We start from the raw sequence: 26,770 nt of genomic DNA, 5'->3' as shown, positions 1-26,770 counted from the left end.
CTAGGGCTCCCACAACAAAACATCACAGACTGGGTGGCTTAAATAACAAAAAGGTATTTTCTCACAGTTCTGGAACCTAGAAGTCCAAGATCAAGGTACTGGCAGGACTGGTTTCTTCTGAGGCCTCTCTCCTTGGCTTGCCGATGACTGTCTTCTTGCTGTGTCCTCACAGGGCCTCTCCTCTGTGTATCTCTTCCTGTCCTTATGATGACACCAGTCATATTGGATTAGGGCCCCACCCTTACAGCCTCGTTTAACCTTAATTACCTCTTTAAAGGCCCTCTCTCCAAATATAATCACACTCTAAGATACTTGTGGTCAGGGCTTCAACATATGAATTTTAGGGGAAAGCTTTGGTCCATAAAATCCCTCCAAAAGAGTATTCTAAACCGTAGGAACAGCATGTGCCAAGGCAGGGAGGGATAGAACAATGTGGTATACTCAGCACTGCGCTGCAAGAGTGTAGGCTGAGCAAGAAAAAGAGGTAAGAGGAGAAAGGAAGAGGTGAGCCAGCGTGCAGCCTTAGTCTTAGCCCCCAGCCCCACCACCCTGCCACCCCGCCACCTACAGGAGAACGCAGCACTGTGTCAGCAGACAAACAACATATATATATATATACATATATATATATTTAAGTGTTTTACAGACTTGGTCACCTATGTGAATACTGAGCTGTTGCTAACTAACCCTCCCTGCCCTCCTGGGCCTCAGCTTCCCCACATGTAAGAGAAACCAGATGGTCCCCGGAATACATGGGTTTCTGGAGCACTCGCCCCAGATGTTCTGCCCCATCCTATCGAGCACACTGTGCGTTGGTCCAAATGAACATAACATGGGAAGTCACGTGATTAGCATGAGTGATGCCCACTAGTTTGGGGCAGGAGTGAGCAAGCCCACGGCTTATGACGTCAAGTTATCCACCACAGGGCGGTGACAGGTGACAGAGAGAGCCCACTGCAGCCCACTGGGCGCTGGGCTTCTCCTTGTCTGGTGAGAGCAAATGTCCCCACCGTCTCACTGGTGATTCGTGTACAAGAACCCTAAGATCGGCTGCCGGGACGTGCCTAGTGTTCATGGTCATGATGAACCTTAATGAAGCACGTATTTGTAAGTTCTTACAGGAGAACACTTATTTATTCAACAGATCTTGAGCACCTACATCCGAATCCATGGACCTGCCTGCCTCTGTGCCCGCCACACCCCCCCTCCCCCCCGCCCCCGCCATTGTCCTCCTGTAGGCAGACAGGCCTTCTCCCCCTGAGTAGCCCCAGCCATGCGCCCTGGCCCCCTACCCTCTCTCCTCCTCGGGATCAGCCACTGCACATTAGCCCTCCCCACCTACATCCTCACCCTCTCCCCCTCTCTAGCTAATCCTGCCTGTCAGCATTTAAATGCATCTCTTGATCTTTTTTTTTAATAAATGTATTTATTTATTTATGGCTGCATTGGGTCTTCGTTGCTGTGCGCGGGCTTTCTCTAGTTGCGGCGAGCGGGGGTGGGGCTACTCTGTTGCGGTGCGCAGGCTTCTCATTGCGGTGGCTTCTCTTGTTGGGGAGCACGGGCTCTAGGCGCACGGGCTTCAGTAGTTATGGCATGGGAGCTCAGTAGTTGTGGCTCACGGGCCCTAGAGCACAGGCTCAGTAGTTGTGGCACACGGGCTTAGTTGCTCCGCGGCATGTGGGATCTTCCCAGGCCAGGGCTCAAACCAGTATCCCCTGCATTGGCAGGTGGATTCTTGACCACTGTGCCACCAGGGAAGTCCCATCTCTTGATCTTTAAAAAAAAAAAAAGTAACTACAAACAATCCTCCCTCCATTTCACTTTCCAGCTCTGAACCTCTTTGTCTCCTGCTCTTTACTGCCTACCAAGAGTTGTTTACATTTCTCACTGCCTCTCCACTAATTAACTGCTACTCTTCTCCACCCCAGCCCACCCGCACTTGACCTGGTTGAGAACTACTCACCCCTTGGATCTCAGCTCAAATGCTAGCCCTCAGGGCAGCCTTCCCTGACCCCAGGGGCAGGACCCCCAGAACCCAGCGCCTCCCCCAGCTCTTAGCCCAGCTCTAGATACAAAGAGCTGATGAGTTAACATACTCGTGTCATTGGCCAGGCTGCATGTCCCAGGAGGGCAGGATTGCCATCCCCAGTACCTACCTCGCACGGGCCAGGCACACAGTAGGTGAGCGCTAGGTGGGCACACAGTAGGAGGTTTGCTGAATGACTGAAGGTTGAACATCAGGCAATGTATTAAGCTATGGAGATACAAATAATACTTACTGAGGGTTTACTAAGTATCTGACATTGTTTTCCCGCATTAACTTCTTTAACTCCCACAAGAGCCTATGAGGTAGGTATTATTATCCTCATTTTACAGGTGAGGAAACTGAGGCTCAGAGCAGCTAAGTCACCTGCCATGGTTACACAGCTAGTAAGGAACAGAGGCAGGGTTTGAACCCAGCCAGGCTTCGGAGCCTGTGCTCTCTCCAGTGCATCACCCTTCCTCTCAGGTCGGCAGTCCCTCCCACACCTCTCTGCTGTACAGCCGAGACCAGGAACAACCCCAGTCCTCACAAAGCTTCCAGTCTAAACGACCTGTATAGCATGTCCCCATAGAGCAGGCCAGGTGCTGAGGGGGTCTCAGTAAAAACAAGCCTGCTGGTAATGACCTTATACTCTCCTGGCACATCCCAGCAGCCTCATGTGGGCCCCTGCTGGGCTCACAACCCTTTGAAGTGTAGCTCAGGCCCGTGTGGAGAAAAGCCCACTGCCCACAGCACACATATGCAGTGCCGACCTCAGGGCTGCGGGAAGCAGGCTATCACCATGAGCAGAGGAGCGAGCCCAAGACCACTGCCTACATCACACAGCTAGTAGGGGTCTAGCTGATTCCAAACCCCACGCCTCTTTCCTGGCCTCAGACTACCCTCCTAGGACAGGGGCCCAAGGCGCCTCCCTACAGAAAACACACACCTGCTACCTCTCAGGGGGGCCCACTCAGCGTTTCTGGCATTGCCGCCAACTCAGAAGTAACAGATCTGGGCTTTAAATCTACCACCACCACCACCAGGGAAGAGGGCATGGCCAGACGACCTGCTGCCAGCTCATCAGGTTTGCTCCCCTTGAATGACATACACTAGACCTCGTAACATCGTTTGACGGCACTCTGACCCATGAGAAATACACTTTCTAATAGGAAACACATGATGGTGTCTGACATGGTAGCCACGAGCCACACATACTGAGCACTCGAAATGTGGCCAGTCCAAATTGAGATGTGCTCTGAGTGTAGAATACATGCCAATTTCGAGGGCTTGGTATGCCAAGGAAATCTGAGCTATCTCATAAATAATTTTTATAAAGATTACATGTTGAAATGATAACATTTTGGATCTATCAGATTAAATAAAAAAAATCACTGATATTAATTTCACTTGTTTCATTTTACTTTTTATAATGTGGCTCTGAGAACATTTAAATGCCCTTGTGTGGTTCTCCTTTGCGGCTGACGTTACGTGCTGTTGGATAGCACTGCCTCTGATGGTGTGCTGTTATTTTCCTTGCCTCACAGGAGGATGCAGATGTGGAGTGGAAGTTTGCCCGAGCAAAGCTCTGGCTGTCTTATTTTGATGAAGGAAGAACTCTACCTGCTCCTTTTAATCTAGTGCCAAGTCCTAAATCATTTTATTATCTCATAATGAGAATCAAGATGTGCCTCATAAAACTCTGCAAATCTAAGGCCAAAAGCTGTGAAAATGACCTTGAAATGGGCATGCTGAATTCTAAATTCAGGGTAGGTAGCGTGGGACTTACGGGGCTAGAGAGGCAGCAGGAGGGGGAGGGGGAGCTGTGTGTTTGATTCAGATGGTGCCCCTGATACAAAGGAAGTCAGGAGCCCGGAGGGACCCCGTGCTTTCCAGAATCAGCCAGCGCGTCAGCAAAGCTGCAGCCCCAGCAGGGGCAGCCGGCCGGCCGTAGTGCCCCTCCTCCTGCGGGCCGAGCCGGAACTCCACTGAGGGACTCCTTAGTGGACTGGGAAGCAGATTAGCTCTTCCCAGAAAGTATCTGGATCATGATGACTGGGAAGAAAGGTTCCCTGCCCATTATCTCCTGCTCCTGGAGATTCCCAATTATTAGCATATTAAAATCTCTGGGGAGTCTTGGAGGAAGGACACACACATCACTTTAACTGAGTGCTTTCCAAATAAAGCTGACCAAACAGTAATTTGTAACCCACTGACATCCTACAGAACTAGAGGCCCCAGGAACACGTTCTAGAAAGCCAAGCAGCAGTGGGTATAGTGACCTCCTGAGGGTCCTCATTTTAGAGACAGCCCCGTATGCAGGTCCTGTTCGAGTCCTAGCATGTATGTATGTACAATCGTGTATCATGGATTATGTATTATATATTATGTATTTTCTATTTTTTTTTCCCAGAAGACTCGCTACCAGGCTGGCATGAGGAATTCTGAAAACCTGACAGCAAATAACACTTACAGCAAGCCCACCAGATATCAGGTAACCACCCCTTTCCCAGGTATGGGCAGAAGCGGACTCCGTTCAGACACCAATTAAGTCACATGGCTGTGTCACTCCCCCCAGAACACAGCTTCATTCTTTCCTTCATTCGACAAATATTTATTGAGTGCCTACTGTATGCCAGGCACCATGCTGCTTCCTGGGGATACAGACATGGTTCCTATCTTACTGGCACTTCCAGTCCATAGAGGGAGAGATACAATGAGCAAGTAAACGCACAAATAAATATGTAACTTCAAATTGATAAAAGTGCCAAGAAGAAAACAATCAGATGTTAAAATGGAGAAAAATAGGGAGCCCCTGCTTAGATATGGCTGTCAGAGGATGTATCTTCAAGGAGAGGACAGTTAGCTAAAACCTCAGAGATGAGAAGGAGGCAGCCACGTGGGGCCTTCCAGGCAGAGGAAGAGCAGCAGCAAAAGCTAGAGGGGAGAAGCTTGGTGGGTCCACAGCGGCTAGAGCTCTGAGTAGGGGAGAGGGGAGGGCAATGAGGTCAGAGTCCAAATCAGGGGCCTGGAGCAAGGTCAGGAGGTGGATTTCACTCTGATGTACCCAGGAAGGCAGTGGGAGGAGTTTAACTTGGGGGAGGGAGAAGATGATAAAATTGTATTTATGCTTTAAGAAGACTACCTAACTGCTATAATGAGAAGAGACCAGTGAGGACGAGAGTGGAAGCAGGGAGACCAGTGAGGAGGATGTGACAGTCACCCAGGTACAAGGAATGGCGACTTGGAGTGTGAGAAGGGTGAGGGAGAAAGACTGACTGACTCAATATACTGACTGACTTAATATATATTTATATATTTATAAATAAATATACGTTTGGGATGCATCGCCAAAGGGACATGATGCAAACCAGCGGGCACCGGGTAGGGAGAGGCAGGCACGCAGGATGGCTCCCAGGGATCTGTCTTAAGCAACCAGGTGGATATTGATGTTTCCGGTAAGCACCTGACCTTAGACTGCCCGCAGGCAAAGTCTGTTGTTATAAAAATTAGGAGAACTTATGTGCGTACAGATCTTGCTTTGCTTTTGGAAATTAATGCAAAATCTCTGTATCCGTTTGCATCAGCCAGTGATAAATGGTTATTACTAGGTTATTGATTATAAAAGTGCAGACCATTCTTTTCTTGCTTGCCCACTCCCAATGACCAGCAGTTTTACCCATGTTGACCATCTCCTATCAGATGTAAATCTGAAGCTGTCCTGAGTGCTCCTTCAGGCCAAGGTGATATGACCCTGGTGCCACTATCGCCGAGGGAGCCATTACAGACTTAGCATCTTCCAGACACAGGTCTCTAATTGAATCTCCATCCATATTTCAGAAGCCAGCTGTGCAGTTAGGAGGAGTTAAGTGTACAATTAAGAAACAGCTCATCCCTCATAGTACTTATAGTTTTAACAGATGACATGGGCTAAAAATTGGCAAAGGGCAAGTCTTGTCTTTAATTGTGCACAAAATTGGACCTGACCAGTTTGATCTGCTTTGATTTATTTTACAGGACCAAATCCTTTGGTCAGGGGAAGGATTTTTATTTCTTAGCTTCTCGGAGAGAAGTAGAGATTATCTGTGCCACAGAAAAGATAGAAAACCCTAGCAGGGGCTTCCCTGGTGGCGCAGTGGTTAAGAATCCGCCTGCCAATGCAGGGGACACAGGTTTGAGCCCTGGCCCGGGGAAGATCCCACACGCCGCGGAGCAACTAAGCCCGTGCACCACAACTACTGAGCCTGTGCTCTAGAGCCCGCGAGCCACAACTACTGAGCCCATGTGCCACAACTACAGAAGCCCGCGCGCCTAGAGACCGTGCTCCCCAACAAGAGAAGCCACCGCAATGAGAAGCCTGCACGCCGCAACTAGAGAAAGCCCACGTGCCGCAATGAAGACCCAATGTAGCCAAAAATAAAATAAATAAAATAAATTATTTTAAAAAAAGAAAAGAAGAGAAAAGAAAACCCTAATGGATTAGGGCCAGATCTCTCCTGGGTTTTGAGCAGAATCAGCAGCTGATATCAAGGAAGGCAGCTGATGTGGTGAGTGTCTATACCCAGGATGAATCCCTTATGAACGAGGCCCTATTCCACAGCAGTCTTGAGCAATCCCATTTCTGTCTTTCATCATCACTGGCTGAGTCCCTGCAGCCTTCAGTCTCCCGGAGAGCTTCCTGCTATGATTACACAGATTAGCCGGTTTGCAGCTTCAGGCTACTGATGGCCTGGGAAAGCAGGCTCACCCTGTATTTTGTGAATCCAGCAAGAAAAGCCTCGGGCGACTTATTCAAATCGTTATCACCAGAAAGAAGACAGAAAAACTGGGCCAGTGGGCGTCAGAGGGAGAGGGCTGAGAGGACAGTGGATGGAGCAGAAAGCATCTTGCATTTGTACATTGGCACCTTGCTCAGTCCTTCAAGGTCAAGTCTGGGCATCTTCCTGAGCTATCATCTGCTCAAATAGGAGTAAACGTTGAGTTGACACAGACAGGCAGCTGGATCAGACTAGACACTAGGGCATGTGAGAGAGGCAGGGTCTGTAACCCCCACTGAACAGATGAGGGAATTCAGGCTTCGTGGCAAAGGTCACACCGATGGTTGAAGTGAGATCTGTCTGACTCAGAAGGGCACCCCTCTTGCACCCCATCACGCTGCCAGGGCACTGGCCCCTTACTCCTCTTCACAGTGTCAGAACCTGCCCTGTCTGTGTCTGACAGGCCCTGGGAAGAGCTCTATCTGAGCCTGTGGGGAGGAAGCTAGGAACGGAGGGTGCTTTTGCTATCACGGGGCAGCAACCGGTACAGAACGAAGGATTTGGGCAGGGATCTAAAAATGGCTCAACCGATTTCTTGGGCCCACTGGTGGCCTTCCACGCTGTATTGCTTTCCTCTCAAAGCAACTTCCAAAAGTGCCAAGAATGTGAGGAACCCAGTTCACGCCCTCTTTCTTACCATCCAGGCTGCACCCACAGCCTTCAACTCTCAGAGCCCGTATGCTGTCAGCCTCTCACTATCGAGGTTCTGAGACACTCTGCAGCAATCCCGATAAGATAAAAGCCCCGCCGTTGATATGTGTGTAGTTGTTAAGCTTGTTTCCTTTGTGTCTCTAGTGCATCTGCTTGACTGCTCACCCTTAGCAGGTTGGGTGTTTATTTTAAGCTTGTCATTCCTTCAACTTTTTAGGGCTCTCTGTTACAAGGGGAGGCAGTTCCTGCAAACTCCAGAGGCTCTCTGTGCTTTGCTTTTCTTAGGCTTCCAGGGGTCTGAATTGTCATTTTTCACAAAATTGCTTCCTTGCTTTTGTAATTTTTTTTTTCCAATCTGGGCTCTGTGGACATGAGACCAAACAATGGAACAAAACCATGATACCAGCAAAATGGCCAAAGTGTGCTTCCTATCAAAGCTACCCTTGACCTGTTCCAAGACATCTGGCATGTCCACCTGTTGGGGTGTGTACAGACTTCATATACTCAGTCTCTGAGGATACATTTCATTCATGGGCAAAGCAGACGAGCTGCATCACAAACGCATCGTAGAATCTAGGCACAGTCCATCACTGAAAACAGCCCCAACTTTTATGATGCAATCCCTTCCCCAAAGCCCAGTGGGGAGTCCTCTTTTTTGCCTTCTAGATGACCTTTTCTGTAGAGATTAAAGCCAACAGGATAGCCAGCTTGCCAGTGCTGATTTCTTCCATTCTGGGGTCTGATAAACCCCAGTTTAACAGATGACTTGTCCTGTGATCCATTTTGTCCATTCTCTTCCAAATGTTCCTCAATTTCTCTGTTCCTAGGTGGCAGCATTGCCTTCCTCGGGATGCTACTTTGTTTGCCATGTTCAGCATGTGTATTCTCTTCCTTGTCTCTTCAGCTGCCCTGGCTGCACAGAGCGGTCCCTTCCATTCCCTCCTCACCAGCAGCAGCCAGAGGCCACCTGGCTCTTGGAGTCTGGGCAGAGCAACTGTGTGCCTCCCTCCCTGGATGTGGGTCTCGGTGTCACAACCATTCTTACCCATCGGGTACCTCAGTATTAGTTATTTTTCCTGAGTAAGATCACTGAATATTCTCATCTCCAATACTTGCTAAATGCCTCAGGGCAAAGTGGGCCAAGTTGGCACTGACGAGGGCGTGTTAACTTGGGAAAAGTTTATTATCTCCATGAAGTGAAAACTCTGTGGAAGATGGCCAGGAAGGGTCGCAAACTCATCACAAAGGACCATGCTTTTTTTCCACATAGTGAAGTAGGGGAGGCTTTTGATGTCCATCTTTTCTGCAAACAGAGATCCTCTGTAGCATCCACGTTAAGAGAACTTTGGTCATTTTCTAACCATTTCAGACTTGCTGGGGACGAGACTGGCATCTTGCTCCCACAGATCCTAAGTGGTCTAACATGCACATGCCAGAGGGGAAGCTAGGTCATCATCAGAGCATGAAGTCTCTGAGCAACCAACAGGTGGTCACACTGTTCTCGCTTAAGGTACATGTCACTCCTGGGGTGCGGAGGAAGGTTAGAGGGTCCCTGCATGTTTGCTGTGCTCACGCGATTCTGCTTCCACATTAAGCCTCTAAAATCCTAATCTGTGGTGAGAGGCTTAAAAGCAAACCCTTGCTGCTCTCCCCTTTGGAGCTGCAGATCTGCAGAAACCACAGCTCAGATCAAGCATGCCAGGGTTCAAGAGCAAGCCTCGGGCATTTAGGACAATGACATACCAGTGACCCTCTTCTGCGGGCTAGCAATCCATCCTCTGAAATCTAGCTGAGGCTTCTTCTTGCATAAAAGACCTTGTGCTTTGTAAAGGACAGACTGGTACCCAGAAGTAGTCCAAGCCCCCTGGGACCAACAGGAGCCAGTTTCCTGCACCTCATCTCCAAAACCATCGTGCACTTAACCTTTTTCTGAAGCTTGGACGAAGCCCCAGCTTTGGTTTCCATTTTGGTTAAATCCCAGATCTGCCACTTTCTGGCTGTGTGACCCTGGAGAAGTCACCTCGCTCTCTGAGCCTCAGGGACCTCATCTGTAAATGGAGACGACAACCCCTATCTCACCTGGTTTCTGGGAGGATTCCATGAGGTCATTTTGTCAAGGAGGATAACACAACTCCTGGGCTGCAGGAAGTACTCAACAAATTTGTCTTAATAATAAACACATACTATGAAATCTTTTAAAGTCATCAGTTTAATCATGTTGCACTAAAACACAATGTGTGCGTGAAGCCAGGAGGATGACAGCTGCTGCCGTAGCTGTGAAAGGAATCTGCTCAGCTCCATCACAGAAAAGGGAGCTCTCCACTTCCATTCTCTGGTTTATAATTTTATGTCGTAAATATACAGTCTGTTTAATTGACGGATCCAGAAATGGAAGGACCTCTAATTCTTGACGTTTTCCTTTAAAAAGGCAACAACCTTTAACTAGATCCCTTTGTCTTATGTCGGCCTGAAAGTTTGCAGTAGAATACTTCCAAATTTCTTATTCAGTAAGAATGTCAGATACTTGGGTATCTGGTTTGTTGGGGTTTTTCCCCCATGAGAACTGGTTCAGGACAAAGTTGATTTTGTTTTGTTCTTCCAATTCAAAGTGAAAAGAGCATCGAGTCCCACAAAAGGCACAGATTCTTAAAACTCAGGTGACCTGCCTTATTGACTACGAGACCATTGGTGAGAAATCTAGCGTTGCAGTTTAACCACCAACAGGACAAGACCCAGGCCTCTCAGAGAAGCAGCAGCATGAAGGCAACTCGCTAATGAACTGTTCAGCCTGAAATTAGAGCACGACCCAAACCACAGAGCCAAGCGGACCACCAGCAGGGGCTGAGGAGGGGCAGAAGTGGCCCACGGGAGCTGGCTCAGAGCTCAGTGTCCCGGGACACCAAATCATGGAATCACAGGGCTGGAGACGCCTCCTTGGCAAGGCTGTCACCATTAAAGGCCCTGTGGGGACCACCAGTTGGTGATAATAATGAGATCCATCCTCCAGCCCTCTGCATCCCGGCAGCTCACTTCTCTTCTACTTGCAAGAAGCTTTTCCTGAGCCCAGGTAGTCAGAGAGAACTTAGCCACCTGCTTGACCTCACACAGCAAAGCTGGGGACAGAATTCGGGGCCCTTCAACCTAGCAAATGCCACCTCTGTCCCCTCGGTCCTCAGAGCGAGCAGGCCAGTCGGTCACCAGAAGGGATGCCGAGGAGCAGGGAAGCCCCCCCTTCACGGTGCTGCTTGGCTCCTAACAGATTCAGAAGGCTCGGCCACCAGAACATTTTTAAATCCTGCGATATCGCAGGAACCCTGGGCCGACCAGCTGGCGAAATCCAAAGTTCACCGCCTGCGGTCTTTCTTACACTTGGCTCTATTCTTGGTGGCTCTCAACTGCGTGTTCCTGCCTCCTTGGCTCATAGAATCTGCATAATAAGTGGGACCTCCAGCGTGACTGACAGTGTGACAGGGTTGGGCATGTGGTGAGACTTCAGGGAAGCGGTATCTTGGCCAACCCTCCCAAGGCTGTATCTGTCTCTACCTCTGGTAGGAATTTTCCAAAGTACAGTGGACTGGTCCTCCGTGCCTGGTCCTGACTGTGGGCTAAGCGAACCTCCCCTCCTGCCCAGCAGCTTGACGGAGGCGGCTCCACCGGCACTGGCCTGCTAAGGTTTCCTTACTGCCCCGTGATCGCATCAGTTGTTGAAATACAAGAAAGTGTTTCGGAGCTCAGGCCCCGAGAAGAGGGCATGATGGGCTAAGGTCACAAAGGCCAGGGTACAGGCAGGCCTAAGGACCCTCAAGCAGTGCCCGTGGATCTCAGGTGATTCTGTCTCTCTCCGTGGCTGGCCCTTCTGCCACTGAGAGTACCCTGTTTTCACAACCCGGGCTCAGGTGGTATTGAATCCAGAGATACTGGAAGCTTCCCCACTAGGCAGGGCACCCCTCGAAAGTGAGGCATCAGACAAGGGAGGACCCCCGTGCTGACAGGGGCCCTGCAGGAGGGAAGGCACTCACACCTACAGCACAGGAGCTGGGCTGGTTTGATCCCTTCCTTATGTTCACATTTCAGAAAATCATGAAACGGCTCATAAAAAGATATGTCCTGAAGGCCCAGGTGGATAGAGAAAATGACGAAGTCAATGAAGGTAAGCGATTGGATCCATCTGCTGCAGGGCGGAAGCCAGACGTGGTCTCACCAGGCTAAAGTCAAGGTGTTGGCGGTGGGGCTACGTCCCTGCCTGGAGGCCCTGGGGAGGCTCGTTGGGCTGTTGGCAGAATTCAGGTCCACGGAGTTGTAGGACTGGGGTCTCTGTCCCCTGGCTGACCATCAGCTGGGCCTGCCCTTAGCTCTGACCTTAAAGCCGCCCCCCAGTCTTGGCGTGTAGCGCCTCCATCTCAGCACCAGCAACAGGGCGTGGAGCCCCGCTCACAACAGCTGTTCTGCCTTGTGCAGTCATGGCTGCCGTGAGTCGGCCTCATGTCCCTGGAGCTCAGGATGGCCCCGAATTCTTCATCCCCTGAGCACACATACAGACAGCAGCAGACTGTACACCTCTTTCAGATTCTGCGGCAGCCCCGGTTCTAGCTAGCTCTGTCCTGTCTCACTTCCTGGCTCTAAGAAGCTACCAACCAGCAGTTTCTCAAAGAATCCCCCACCTCAGAAGCACTTGATAAAAATGCGGATCTAGAGCCCACCGAGACCTAATGCATCGGCGTGGCCTGGGGGTCTGCATCGTGATAAGGATGCCAGGTCATCCTGATGCGCACTGAAGTTTGCAAACTACATTATTTTCCCCGTGTGGGTTATCTTCCAGTCTATTTTAAGCAGTTACTCTTAAACGAAAAGCAAATTACCATACACCAGGTAATTAATCTTCATGAGACACCTGGGACAAGTATTTGCCACCTAGAAAGAGCCTCCCGCAAGAGTGAAGTCATGAAGTCTCTCCCTTGCCAGGGCCCCAGGGGCCTCCGGAAGGAGCCTAGTCATTGAGTGACCCTCTGCTTCATCCTGGGACATCCACAGTGCGGCCTCAAGGTCAGCAATGACCGAATGGCCCCGGGGGCTGACACTGTCTAGGAGCCGAGCAGCAGCCCACCTACCCACCCCTACTGTTGGGTCTCAGATACAAAACTGCCGGGTGTCATGGCAGCCAGCTCCCCACAGCGTGTAACGTGATTGACAGGAAGGTACCTGATCATAGAAGGTGGGGCTGCCCAGGTTCACGCCACTAGAATCACACCATGAAACTGGGGCCCAAAGAAGCCCCCATGGAAAGAAAATAGGGGATGTATGCCTTTGTCAAAACTGGCCAAACTGTACCTTTAAGACCTCTGCATCTTCTGTGTATAAGGCATACTTAAAAAACACGCATGGCTAATGTGACACTTGAGCCAAGTCCAGTATCTCTCAAACCAGGAGAGAACCTTTCGACTCCCTTTGTGCTTAATAAGAAGATTCCCACAGCCCAGGCCCATGTGGATTTCTAACCACACGGTTCGCTGTGGAAAGAAGCGGAAGACCCTACCTGTGGTCCCTTGCTAGAGAAAGAGGAGAAGGCAGGCCTACCGTGGTGCACCGGTGAGGGATGCTGATTGCGTGGTGCGGACAGACTCTGCCCCTGTGAGGAGGCCTGGCTCCACAGCCGCAGCCACTGTGCTGAGCTGATCCCCTCAGACACTTGGGAGTTTCTCCTCCCTGAGACGACAGAACAAAACATGGAGCATAATGAGAAAAAAATGTTTCAGTTAACAAGGGTGTTGCCTAGAGTCTTGAAATCTGCTTCTAATGGCTCCAAAACCAGCATTCTAACAACCGTGATAAATCGGTGTTAGCAGGTCACAACCTGATCTTGATTCTTCCATCTACCCCAAACCCCTAATGGAGAGCGTGACCAGGAATGGGAGAGGGGTCTTAAGCAGATGAATGAATGGTCCTTTGTCGGTAGAAGCTGAGTGGGATTTAGGTCAAAACAGAGCTCCCGTCCCCTCACCTCCACCCTTGGTGGGCTGGACCAGTAGCCTGACGTTCTGTGGGAAGGATGCACGCCCCAAATGCCTATGGGCTGAGCCCCTTCAGCAGGCTCATCTCACCAAAATCTCATCTGTCCTTGCAGGCGAACTGAAGGAAATCAAGCAAGATATCTCCAGCCTGCGCTATGAGCTTCTTGAAGAGAAATCTCAAGCTACCGGCGAGCTGGCAGACCTCATCCAACAGCTCAGCGAGAAGTTTGGAAAGAACTTAAACAAAGACCACCTGAGGGCGAACAAGGGCAAAGACATTTAACAGCCTGCATCGGCACCTGTGACTTCTACCAGCATTCCAAGGCCAGGTGGGAAGCCCTGGCCACCAGCCCTGGTCGGGAGGGCCCTGGGCCACTCCTCTAGGACTCTAAGGGACCAACTGGCTCTGTCCTGATCAGCCTTGCTGACATCTGCAGCCCAGTGGCCTGCCTGGACCCAGAACTGTTGTGAATCTAGGCTGTTGGGTGAGAAACTAGACCACAGGAGGAGGGGAGGAAGTGCCCCCCCGATGCATGTGACACCTTCAGGCCAGTCACAGTGACATATGTCCCTGTGGCCAGCGCAGGAAAAGGCCATCTCGGATGCACACTCGTGCCCTCCCACTGCACACGGACTGCAGCGCTGTCTGCATCCAGGAAGCCATCCTGGATGGCTCATGGCTCATGAGGCCATCATGCCTCATCCCATGCAGCCCTGCTCACTCCCTCCCCGCCACCCACATACATCCAAAGGAACTGGGAGGTGACCTGTGATCTATTCTTAAGTGCCAGATGAGAACACAGATAGCCTAATAGCAAAAGCGCTCTATTTGTTTATATTAAAAAAAGGTTTAAAAATCCTAAATCAAAAATTGTACTGTAGGTAGCACTGTTCAGAGAACAACGACAAAATCCAAATGATGTATTTTTACCTTTATTAAAATTATCTTGTATTTACTATTTTTACCTGAAATGGAAAGAAATAAAATTACCTCATAATAGCCTGGGAAGCCTCTGTGGATGCGCTGCCCTCCTGTTGTCCTGCGTCCTCTCTGGAGGTGGCCTTGGGCATCTGCTGCTCTGGGAGGAGAATGAGCAAGTGGGAGGGGGCAGGTACCACCCATGGGAGTCACGCAGCCAGGACCCCCACCTCCAAGCGTCTCCTCCTGTCTCCAGACCTAGTGACCCCCAACCTCCCCAAGGTCAGGAAGGAGGCAAAGGAAATGGTGAGGGAAGCGGAACATTTTCTCCCATCCCACCTCTCCCGCTCTCCCCTTGAGTGGCAGGGGAAGGGGAGCCTGATGAAAGGAGCCTAAAATCTTTCCGGCGGGGCCTAGGTGTGAGTAGGGAGAGCAGCCACAAGAGGGCGCCCCAGTCCCGAGCAACGCCCATTCTGAGCAGGCTAGAGGAGATGCCACTGGGCCCCAAGGATCACTTACTAGTAACACCAGCTGGATGTGCTGAGTGAGCACTTGCTGTGTACCAGGCACTGTGCTGAGGGCTCTGCATGCATCAGTCCACTGAACCCTCACAGGAACCCTATGAGGAGGAAGAGTATCAGGTCACAAATTCAGATGCCTTGCAGACAACCTGGATGGGCCAAACAGGTATGTGCGTGTACATGTGCATATATGAGTGTTTTCTATATGCATACGTATGAGACTTGTGTTTTGTGATATGCAGTATATCTTCAGAGATAAAACTGTTTACTTAACTCTGCTCTAAGAAAAGTGAAGATCAACTGGGGTGATAAACAGAACTGAATTGGTCCCAGCATTGAGGTGGCGGGAAGAGGCCCAGACAACCCAGACAGCCATGCCCTACCTAAAGCAGGCACAGACACCAAGCCCAGCTAATTGTTGCCATAAGGAATGCAGGCCCAGTGTTGCCAAATCTTCCCCATTTCTAGGGGGAAAAAAGCCCACATTTGTTGGGCCTTGGCAGCCAAGATGGGTGACTGGAGAAGTTGCCCTGAAATGGGACTCCAACCCAGGCCTTCCTGGCACCAGTACCCAGTGCTCAGCAAGAAGGTAGCAGAGGCGTCCGACAGGGATCGGGGGCACGTGTATGTGCAGGGGGCCTTACAGATGTAAACTCTGGTCCAGGAGTTTTTCACCTGGGGTCTATGTGAGGGTCCATGGATGGATTTCAAAGAACCTGCGAATCCTGAAGTGCCCATCAAGTTGTGAGCTTGTCTTTGTGAGGGTGCGTTGTTATGGAGAGAATACCTGCAGCTTTTCTCAAAGGCTCATCCATGCTCCACCACCCCCACCCCCCAAAAGCCTGCAGATGATGACTGAATCCCTTCAGCAGAATCTCCCGGGTCCCTTGCTAAGTATCGGGGATGAGACACATATGTGTCCAGTGGGGGATACATCAACTACTCTTCCCACAAAGCACACCAGCCTCCCTAACCAGGGGACAAATGACCAACGCTTGTGGAAGATTTCCTTTCAGATCCCTCACTTATCATCATCAGAATGCTAATAAACATTTCTAAGATGCATTATTCAATTTCCCTATCTGCCTTTTCTACCAGAGGCAGCTGGCAACCCTATTTTTCAAGTCCTGGGGTGATCTTTTCCTATCAAACCCAAGTCTCCAATTTGCCCCTTAAGGAGATAAAGGAAAACAAGTCCCACTAAGTAACTGAAAACTGGGAACGAAAACTAGCAGCGCCCGTTAGGCCCTGGCTGCCACATCTAGTGGGGGGTGACGGTAGTCCAGGAATGGATTCATGGCTGCCAGAGGGAGGTGGAGGCGGGGAGGGACGTCTCTTTCATGGAAAGCTGCTGGAGAGGCCTTGGGACCGAGGGCTGGCAGAGCTGGCAGCCTGGAGGCAGGGGCTTAGTGGTTTTCCAGGCACTGACAACCTCCCTTACTTTCCCCCATTTCCTTGGCTCCTGTGGAATTAGCCAGGCAGGAGAAGCAGTTCTTGGAGAGACGAAACAGGAGACAGAGGAACGGAGTCTGGGAAAGGCACAAGTACAGAGAGGGGGAGGAGAAAGGGCCCAGGCCCCCCCCAGACTCACACTTCCCAAAGCACCCGATCCGACCCCTCGCAGCCCTCTACACAACAGTCATTATTTAGTCTGTAACTTTAGTGTGTGCTTGTAACCTGTCTCCCAGTGCTGTGGGGCTCCGGAGAGGCGGCCCTGTCCAGGTTTCTGGGTAACCAGCGGTTAAGCGTCAAGGTCTCCAGCGACTTGTCACCTTCCGATGGTTCCTAGTAGGACCTGACAGATCCTAGTAACACTTCCTGGGCAAAAACCCCCAATTAGTACCCAGAGCTATTTCTGAAGCAGGAGAGCTCACACACTTGAGAAAGCACAGCCGGCCTCCTCTGCCCATCACAGAGCACCTCCCTCCGTCCCAAGGAGGCCCAGGAGACAAAACACTGGCCAAAGCAGCCCAGGCCGAAGGAGATCCCCTAACCTGGGTGCGACTCTGCAAATGTTCCTCCCAGCGGCTGCAGGCCTGGGAAGCCCGGGACAGACACCTCCAGGTCTGCTTGCCTCAGGGAGATTGAGACACCTTGTCCCACTCAGGAGCTCAGCCTCCGTTGTCTGGTTAAAAATAAGCAGCCTCACGGCCTGTCACTCCTGAAAGCACTCATTAATGCTTCTGTAAAGGGTAGAGCCTGAGGCTCTGGGGGGCTGACAGGAATTAGGAGTTTTGATCCCGCTGTGGCAGGCAGGCCACGCCCCATTCTATGTTTATCCCATCCCTTCCTCTTATCCCTTGAAGGGTGATCTACTAGCGAGAAGGGACTCCAGGAGAAGCTCGGGACCTCAATCAACCCAGGCTGGTTAACCAGGCAGCAAACCCCCTTCCGCCCTCTCTGCAGACACAGCAAGCTTCCGAGGTTCCCCAGCCTCGAAGCAGAGGCCGCCTGGCTGGCTCTTCCTAGGTAAATGAGCCGGGTTTCTCCCTCTGCTTTCCCACCGCGGTCAAGCCACAGGGATGTCCCAGGCCCTTTACCTCAGGGAAAAAATGACAGAGACGCAGGGAAAAAAGAAAGGTGTCTAGGTCTTAGGTTCCCAAAGGCCTGAGTCTTTAAAGAAGAGAGAGCATTGAGGAAAGAATCAAAACGTTTGAGAGAAGCGGTGTTTGAGGAGCTAGGGCTCTCCCCTACCCAGCCCTGCTTCCCTCAGAGGGGGCAGGAGAGGGATGGAGGGGAGGGCCTGAGAGCTGAGAGGCCAAGGCAGCCTGGTCCTGCCTGTGGAGGAACAGTGCTCAGGGCCATAGAGTTGGGACCACAGCTGGAAGGCCAGGTCCTCACCCAGCCGCCCTCCGTAGGCATCCAGGGAGGCAGGGGCAGGAGGGGGAAGGATGGGGCTCCCCGGAGCAAGCGGGACAGGCGTGGAGGGCACTCTCATTACAGTACGATTAAAAAGTGCGGATTCCACGTCCTCAGAGTGTCTGCATCAGGAATAACTGGGCCCAACGAGCCCATCAGCTGTGCCCACTGACAGACGAGGCCGTGGGTCCCGTGGCACTGACCCCACACGCTCCCAGGCCAGCGGCCTGCCGTCCCAGCAGTGCGCTGGGGAAGCAGAAGGCCAGAGAAGGCCTCGTATATGCAAATAAAAGCATGCCAGGACCCGTTCAGGTGTCTGAGTGCAGACTCAACACTCACAGGGTAGATAGCACTGCTAACTGTGCCTCTTCCACCCAACCACCTCCAGGGCCCTGTGTGCTCGTGGATAAAGCAGAGGAAGGCAGGGCAGGCAGGAGTGGAGTGGGGGAGGGCACGGGCGTGCAGGCTTTGTAGTGGCTGCGACCCCTCTTTGGCTGGAAACAGATCTCACCCCAACCGCAACACAACCTACCAGAGTACCCCATGCCCCTGAAACCAACACAGCCCCAAGCCGGGTGATCACATGCCTGCCCTGAGATATCTATGCGCACACTGAGAAAGAGAGATCTTTTTTTCCAGTAGGGTTGCTGCACAGGGGAATGTGAATCTGGGACACCAGTAGACCCCTCCCTGCCACACAGACAGGCTGTCTGCAAATGAGGTCACAGATGAGAAATTAAGGAGAGGGAAGAAGTAAAGGTTGGAGGGGAGTGGGGAGAGGAGAACAAAAGAGGGAGAGGGAAGAGAGGAAAGGTGGAGAGGGGAGCTGTGCCACATTCTCACCCCTGATACCCTTCTTCCTGAAGCTCTTCCTACATCTGAGGAACTGTTCCAGAAGCCTTCTCAGCTTTGCTGCCAGATAAAGTCTCATGTTTGTTGATTCCAGTTTCCACTGGGTTTCTGGATGTCATTTACATCCTCAGAATCCTGATGAACACAGAAATGACTCCAGGACTTATTTGCCCCATCCTCCCCCTGGGGCTGTTTTGCATTTCTGTAGTTAGAGGAGCAAGGGCCAGAAACTGTCAGGGTTATTCTTCTTGAGACTCTAAAGAAGACACGGTGGGTGATGGTATCAATCTGGTTAAACTGTTCGAGAGTGAATCCACAAGACGCTGGACATACTGGCTGCTCTGGGGCCCAGGTGATGGGTGCAGCTCAGGACCGGGAGAGGATCCAGAACTGGCACCCTGGGCACTTCTGTGATGGACAGTGGCCCCAGTGAGGCACCTCTCAACAGCTTTGCTGGCAGTTAGTAGTGGGGAGACCAAGGGGGGCCAAAGCAGAAAGCGGGACGAGGCAGCGGGCATAGTGACTACAGTTATCACCGTTGTTTGGGGGGCTAACCACTCAGAAACCCCCAAAATAACCAGCAAAGAGTTTGAGGATAACCAATTTCTGGCTGACGAGGTTCCTGCTCTAAGGAGGAAATGTAGCCTTACTTGCAGGTGCAGGCTGGTGAAGTGGACTATTCAGGTTACATAAGTAACGATACAACTCAATACTGGATTTGGGGGACTTGTGCTGCTATCGGTGAGCTTAGGTCGTTGAGAGTAGCATGAATCCCAGCAGCTGTACCAGTGACTCATAGGGTTTTCAGACTGGTGGTGCTGGGGGAGCAGTGACCACCCCAGACCAGAGCTGGGTCAGTCTCCTCGAGGGAGGAAGCAACTCCTGATCACTTCAAGGGTACAACAGAACAGAGCCCCAGGGTTTCACTCTCAGCTCCAATCAATCACAAGACAGACATCCCCGCAAACCACAGCCTCTGGTGGCTCCCCAGCCTGCAGAACTAAATTAGAAGCCCCCAAGGCCTGTGGAGCCCGGCTGAAGGTGAATGTTCTGAGAGCCTAGCTGCTTTTTCAGACACGTCTTCGCGTAAAGATGCTCACAGCATCATCACTGTCTGTCACAAGAAGCATGAACAGAATGTGTATTCTGAGCCTCAGCAAAGGCCATGGGGCTGGGGGGCCAGAGTGTCTCATGATGTCCCCCTCCAAAGACACACGGACGTGGTTCCTGCGCCCTGGGACTTCCGAGCCTCCAGGTGAATGGCAGCGACTCAGAGGTGAGTGATTCCCATTGTGCTGAGGCTGCAGCGAGAGGCTGGTACAGATCAGTATTCTAGTCACTCTGGACACATCCTCAATTTTTCTCCCAAAGGGTAGAAATACCATTTTGCTGATTCTTAAAGACCCTCCAGTCTGTCCTCTCCCTGCATACATACATATGACATGAAAGATTCAGCCTGAGGTGAAACAGAAGGGACCTCTTCCAGAAAACGGAGCCGAAGGTTTGAGACAAAAGCCCAGATGTGTGAGGAAACCAAGGGAACTGTCACTCCCCACACAGCCCAGGTGCACATCTACCCACAGGGTCCCGGGCCAGGTGCCCGCAGCTCTGAAGAGACCCGAGGCACGCCAAGACCCCGCTGGTCACCCCCGGCGCCCACCACTTGGTCAGAGACATGAGGAGAGGGGTTTGGAGGTGAGAATGAGATCTGGCTCCCAGCACTCTCCAGCCAGAGGAGGCAGGGCCCCCCACAGGCTGTCACACGGGTCCCCTGGCGGCAGAGACCTGAGGCAACCCAAGCAAATGTGAAGAGTGACAAGGTCTGTGGCACCATCTTCATGGAGCCTGTGCAGGGGCTCCCACAGGCCTCTGCTGAGGCCACCCCCTGAAAGAGAAGACGAGAACTGACATGCAAGAGGCAGCATGCGTGTGCAGCTGTGCTACTGCAGAAAGTAACAGAGAAACTGCTTACCTGTCAGGCCTCTGAGTCTCCTCTGTACAGGCTGTGGTCGCCCAGGGACAGAAGCCACCGTTGGCACAGAGCATAGGAGCGGGGGTCTCTGGAACTTCCCCAAGTCACACCCCAGGCCTCCAAGCCCAGCAACACTGGTGCCAGTGGAAAGAGAGCAGGTAAACACAAGCCTGGCTGCTGCCCTCTTCTATGATGTACGGGGGTGACTTCCCAAGAAAGAAAGTGAGGTTGTGGGGAATTAGCACATCAGGGGCCCCCAGGATGCATGCCTCTGCAGCCGCCTGCCTTTGCTTCTTCCCCTCCCACGTGGACGCTAGGCTTGGTCCTGTGACTCGGGGGGTCCGGCTGAGCACCAGCAGCGGCTCCGTAAGCAGGGGCTCGTCCTCGTGGTAGGTGGCTGCTATGTCGTGGAGGAGCTCGGCTGCACAACTCACTGTGCAGACGCCGTGGAGAGAAACCTGGGAGGGTGAGAAGCCTCTGGTCCTTTCCAGTGGAGCCAAGCTCTCAACTGAGAGCAGGCTCAGCAGCGGGTCAGCCACGGGGAGCAGAACCGCCCAGCTGAAGCCTGTCAACCACGGAATCACGGGAAACATTAGAGTGTTGTTTTAAGACTAAGTTTGGAGGTGGCGTCTCACCCAAGCGGTAGATAACTCAAACAAAGGCACCGAAGCATGGTCCCCCCACCAGAGGAGAGGAATCTTACCCATTCACCCCAAGAGAATGACTTACTCCTGGGGCCTCAATCAACAGCCCAAGAACACAAGTCAGCAAGTGTTAATGAAGCCACAGTGTGGGCTCCCATCTACCCAGGTCAGCTTTGCTCCACCTGGGAAGAAATCCTGTTTCTGTCCACCAGCAGAAACCAACAACACCGCTCTGGCCATCTTGTGGAAGGAGGCAGGCTTTGCTGAACAAGCTGAATGCAGCCAGTCAACGAAGCCAAGCCCTCGGCTGGGAGTGGTTAAGTAGATCTGTGAGATTTTTAATAAGCGTGGTGGACAGTACAGAGGCGATGTCACAAGACACTCAGTGAATCGTTGCCTAGCGGGCACAGATAACCTTCCCTTCGATTCCCAGCCTTACAGCTCTCAGAGCACTTTCACATCCCTTATCTCACTTAATTCAACCTCCCACCCAGCCAGGTGGGCAGGGCAGGATTTGTTATCCTCTTTGCATAGAAAAGAGCTTATGCGATGCAAGGGTCCCATTGAGTGGAAGTTCAACCCCCGGGGCCCCTGAGCCTGGTGAACGGGACTGGGTGCAGGGTGGGTGCCCATGAACACAGGTGAATGGGAGGGGTGCCCTTCGGCTGAACAACATGTGTAGAAGCCCTGTCCTGGGAGGCAGCCTGGGGCAGGAGGGACAAGTCTTTCAGGGCATTTCTCAGTGCAGTCCTAGGACTCCCTGCCTCAGAATCCCTGGGGACACTTGCTGATACTGTAGATTGCCAGACAGGGAGTGAGCCTAGGAATCTATATTTTAAGATGCTCCTGAGGGTCGACTGTATTTGGACACCATTGCTACAGAAGCCCCGTTGCCAAACAGTATAGTTATCAAGTTGCTTGACTGATGGGCACTCGTGGTCTAGCACTCTTGCTAGCTCTCTTGTCTTCACCAAGGTGAAGTTTTGGAAGGATGTGTAACATTTGGACATGTAGAAAAGATGGGGCATAAAGAATTGGAGGCACTAAGAAAAAAAGTAGGGATGGGCAGTTCAACCCCACTCTATCCTATGTTGCATAACCATTATCAAACAGCATCATTAATGAAGTGAATACACAGTAAAGGGACTGGAAACACTAACAGGGGCTGGGTAATAACATTCTCCAGGGATGGCCTTGTTTGGATTTGGTGTCCTGTTCTTGGAGGTGAGGAAATGTCATGCCTGCACAGGGGCACAGGCAGAGAGATGCCTCTGTCCTGCGACCTTAGGGCTCACCTGGAGTCAGAGAGCAGAGCCCTGAGCAGACAACCTGCCCCAGTGAGGACAGCAAGCTTCCTGGATGTCCTGGCATTGGATCACCTGGGAGGGACCCCTCATCCCTCCATCTCCTCCATCCGCATGCAGGCGGGTTCTGCCAACAGAAATGGCAGGGAGAACGCTCCAAGCTCCCACCAGGCTGAGCAAGTTGGTTGGGGGCTGGGGGGAGGTCCACTTCTCTTCCCACCACAACTAATTGGGGGAGGGAGGGAGAGCGGGGAAAGACACACGGCTGAGATCCAGTTTTTATTTTTATCACCCTTTCCGACTCTTTGTGATAGAATCTGAGCCACTTCTGTTGTGTATCAGGAATAAATGTGCTGCTTAAGTGTGTTTGTAATTAGACCCAGGTAATTCGGTCTTTAATAATCAGCACGTTTCTCCCTCCAGCTCACTAAACCCTGCTCCGGCCACCGCTCTATTTTCATCCCGGCCCCCCTCCCAGGCAGGGATGCCTTAAAGGGGCCCACTGGCTTGTCATCTTCTCCCCTTCTCTCCAAATGGCCTGACTGGCCCACATGGGCCTTCTCGAGCAAGGGCTCTGAGGGGCCCGAGGAGCAGATTCTGGGAAAGGGTGTCATTTGGGAGTCTGGACAGTGGAAAGGCCCAGCCCACTCACCCTCTGGCTCAGCAGAGCCCAGCCTAGACCCTCCTACCTGGGGGGGAGGAGAGACAATCTCCCCAACGCCAAAAATGATAAGAGTATCTCTTCCACCCTGGCTGTCCTCTCAAGTGGGTGCAGAGAGGACAGGAAAGTGTCCTTGGTGACGGTGTTGTCGGTGTCATCGTTGACTCCAGGACTCCTGACTATGGCCGCTACCTTCCTGGGCTCCAGCCCCACCTTCAGCCAGTGCCTGCCAGGTCGGGGCAGGGAGGAGGCTCAGAGGGGCTGAAGGAAGCGTGACGGATGAGGCACTTAAGGAACGAGGACCCCAGAGAGGGGAGAGAGATAAAAAAGCAAATTACAGTTTTTAAAACATTAGTATTCTCATTTAAATAAGCAAACATGGTCACTGGAAAAATTTTTAAAACCCTCAGCACTCAAAAAGGAAAAAAAAGACTTCCGGGAAGATGGCGGAAGAGTAAGACGCGGAGATCACCTTCCTCTCCACAGATACACCAGAAGTACATCTACGCGTGGAACAACTCCTACGGAGCACCTACTGAACGCTGGCAGAAGACCTCAGACCTCCCAAAAGGCAAGGAACCCCCCACGTACCTGGTTAGGGCAAAAGAAAAAACTAAACAGAGACAAAAGGATAGGGACGGGTCCTGCACCAGCGGGAGAGAGCTGTGAAGGAGGAAAAGTGTCCACACACTAGGAAGCCCCTTCGCGGGTGGAGACTTCGGGAGGCGGAGTGGGGGAGCTTGGGAGCCGCGGAGGAGAACACAGCAACAGGGGTGCGGAGGGCAAAGCGGACAGATTCCAGCGCAGAGGATCGGGCCGACCGGCACTCACCAGCCGAGAGGCTTGTCTGCTCGCCCGCCGGGGCGGGCGGGACTGGGAGCTGAGGCTCCGGCTTTTGTCAGAGCGCCGGGAGAGGACTGAGGTTGGCGGCGTGAACACAGCCTGCAGGGCGTTGGTGCGCCGCGGCTGGCCGGGAGAGAGTCCGGGGAGGGGTCTGGACCTGCCGAAGAGGCAAGAGACTTTTACGTCCCTCTTTGTTTCCTGGTGCACGAGGAGAGGGGATTAAGAGCGCTGCTTGAGAGGGCTCCAGGGACGGGCGCGAGCCGCGGCTAAGATTGCGGAGCCCAGAGACGACATGGGACGCTGAGGCCGCTGCTGCCGCCGTCAGGAGGCCTGTGTGCGAGCACAGGTCACTAGCCACACGCCCTTCCGGGGAGCCTGTGCAGCCCGCCACTGCCAGGGTCCCGGGATCCAGGGACGGCTCCCCCGGGAGAGCGCACGGCGCCCTCAGGCTGCAGCGTCACGCCGGCCTCTGCCGCTGCAGGCCCGCCCCGCACTCCGTGACCCTCCCTACCCTCCGGCCTGGGTGAGCCAGAGCCTCCGAATCAGCGGCTCCTTTAACCACGTCCTGTCTGAGCAAAGAACAGACGCCCTCCGGCGACCTACACGCACAGGCGGGGCCAAATCCAAAGCTGAGCCCCTGGGAACTGTCAGAACAAAGAAGAGAAAGGGAAATCTCTCCCAGCAGCCTCAGAAGCAGCGGATTAAAGCTCCACAATCAACTTGATATACCCTGCATCTGTGGAATACCTGAATAGACAACGAATCATCCCAAATTAAGGAGCCCTGTGGATGAAAGGCTCTTGGTGCTGCAGCCAGGAGTCAGTGCTGTGCCTCTGAGGTGGGAGAGCCAACTTCAGGACACTGGTCCACAAGAGGCCTCCCAGCTGCACATAATATCAAACAGCAAAAATCTCCGAGAGATCTCCATCTCAACGCCAGCACCCAGCTTCACTCAACGACCAGCAAGCTACAGTGCTAGACATCCTATGCCAAACAACTAGCAAGACAGGAACACAACCCCACCCATTAGCAGAGAGGCTGCCCAAAATCATAGTAAGTCTACAGACACCCCAAAACACACCACCAGACGTGGACCTGCCCACCAGAAAGACAAGATCCAGCCTCATCCACCAGAACACAGGCACTAGTACCCTCCACCAGGAAGCCTACACAACCCACTGAACCAAACTTAGCCACTGGGGACAGACACAAAAAACAACTGGAACTACGAACCTTCAGCCTGCAAAAAAGGAGACCCCAAACACAGTAAGATAAGCAAAATGAAAAGACAGAAAAACACACAGCAGATGAAGGAGCAAGATAAAAACCCACCAGACCTAACAAATGAAGAGGAAATAGGCAGTCTACCTGAAAAAGAATTCAGAATAATGATAGTAAGGTTGATCCGAAATCTTGGAGATAGAATGGACAATAGAATGGACAAATTGCAAGAATCAGTTAACAAGGACCTAGAAGAACTAAAGATGAAACAAGCAACGATGAACAACACAATAAATGAAATTAAAAATACTCTAGATGGGATCAATAGCAGAATAACTGAGGCAGAAGAACGGATAAGTGACCTGGAAGATAAAATAGTGGAAATAACTACTGCAGAGCAGAAAAAAGAAAAAAGAATGAAAAGAACTGAGGACAGTCTCAGAGACCTCTGGGACAACATTAAACGCACCAACATTCGAATTATAGGGGTTCCAGAAGAAGAAGAGAAAAAGAAAGGGACTGAGAAAATATTTGAAGAGATTATAGTTGAAAACTTCCCTAATATGGGAAAAGAAATAGTTAATCAAGTCCAGGAAGCACAGAGAGTCCCATACAGGATAAATCCAAGGAGAAATACGCCAAGACACATATTAATCAAACTGTCAAAAATTAAATACAAAGAAAACATATTAAAAGCAGCAAGGGAAAAACAACAAATAACACACAAGGGAATCCCCATAAGGTTAACAGCTGATCTTTCAGCAGAAACTCTGCAAGCCAGAAGGGAGTGGCAGGACATATTGAAAGTGTTGAAGGAGAAAAACCTGCAACCAAGATTACTTTACCCAGCAAGGATCTCATTCAGATTTGATGGAGAAATTAAAACCTTTACAGACAAGCAAAAGCTGAGAGAGTTCAGCACCACCAAACCAGCTCTACAACAACTGCTAAAGGAACTTCTCTAGGCAAGAAACACAAAAGAAGAAAAGGACCTACAATAATGAACCCAAAACAATTAAGACAATGGGAATAGGAACACACATATCGATAATTACCTTAAATGTAAATGGACTAAATGCTCCCACCAAAAGTCACAGATTGGCTGAATGGATACAAAAACAAGACCCATATATTTGCTGTCTACAAGAGACCCACTTCAGACCTAGAGACACATACAGACTGAAAGTAAGGGGATGGAAAAAGGTATTTCATGCAAATGGAAACCAAAAGAAAGCTGGAGTAGCAATTCTCATATCAGACAAAATAGACTTTAAAACAAAGACTATTAGAAGAGACAAAGAAGGACACTACATAATGATCAAGGGATCGATCCAAGAGGAAGATATAACAATTGTAAATATTTATGCACCCAACTTAGGTGCACCTCAATACATAAGGCAAATACTGACAACCATAAAAGGGGAAATCGACAGTAACACATTCATAGTAGGGGACTTTAACACCCCACTTTCACC

General features: G+C 51.4%; 1 protein-coding gene across 5 annotated transcripts in view; it reads left to right on the top strand.

Moving 5' to 3' along the window:
* The window catches only part of TRPC7 (transient receptor potential cation channel subfamily C member 7), a 122,684-nt gene extending 108,902 nt beyond the window's left edge, over window positions 1-13,782 (top strand). For 4 of the 5 annotated variants that reach the window (XM_060146265.1, XM_060146269.1, XM_060146268.1 and 1 more), the window contains 4 exons: window positions 3,571-3,792; window positions 4,437-4,517; window positions 11,566-11,641; window positions 13,613-13,782. In XM_060146265.1, the coding sequence (XP_060002248.1) occupies window positions 3,571-3,792; window positions 4,437-4,517; window positions 11,566-11,641; window positions 13,613-13,782 (549 nt within the window). The remainder of the gene's footprint in view (window positions 1-3,570; window positions 3,793-4,436; window positions 4,518-11,565; window positions 11,642-13,612) is intronic. The other variant, XM_060146266.1, reaches the window with a different exon arrangement.
* The last annotated feature ends 12,988 nt before the right edge of the window (window positions 13,783-26,770 follow it).

Source organism: Lagenorhynchus albirostris, chromosome 3 (genome assembly GCF_949774975.1).
Source record: "Lagenorhynchus albirostris chromosome 3, mLagAlb1.1, whole genome shotgun sequence".
In the NCBI taxonomy this organism is placed as follows: domain Eukaryota; kingdom Metazoa; phylum Chordata; class Mammalia; order Artiodactyla; family Delphinidae; genus Lagenorhynchus; species Lagenorhynchus albirostris.
This window is presented reverse-complemented; position numbering and strand designations above follow the sequence as displayed.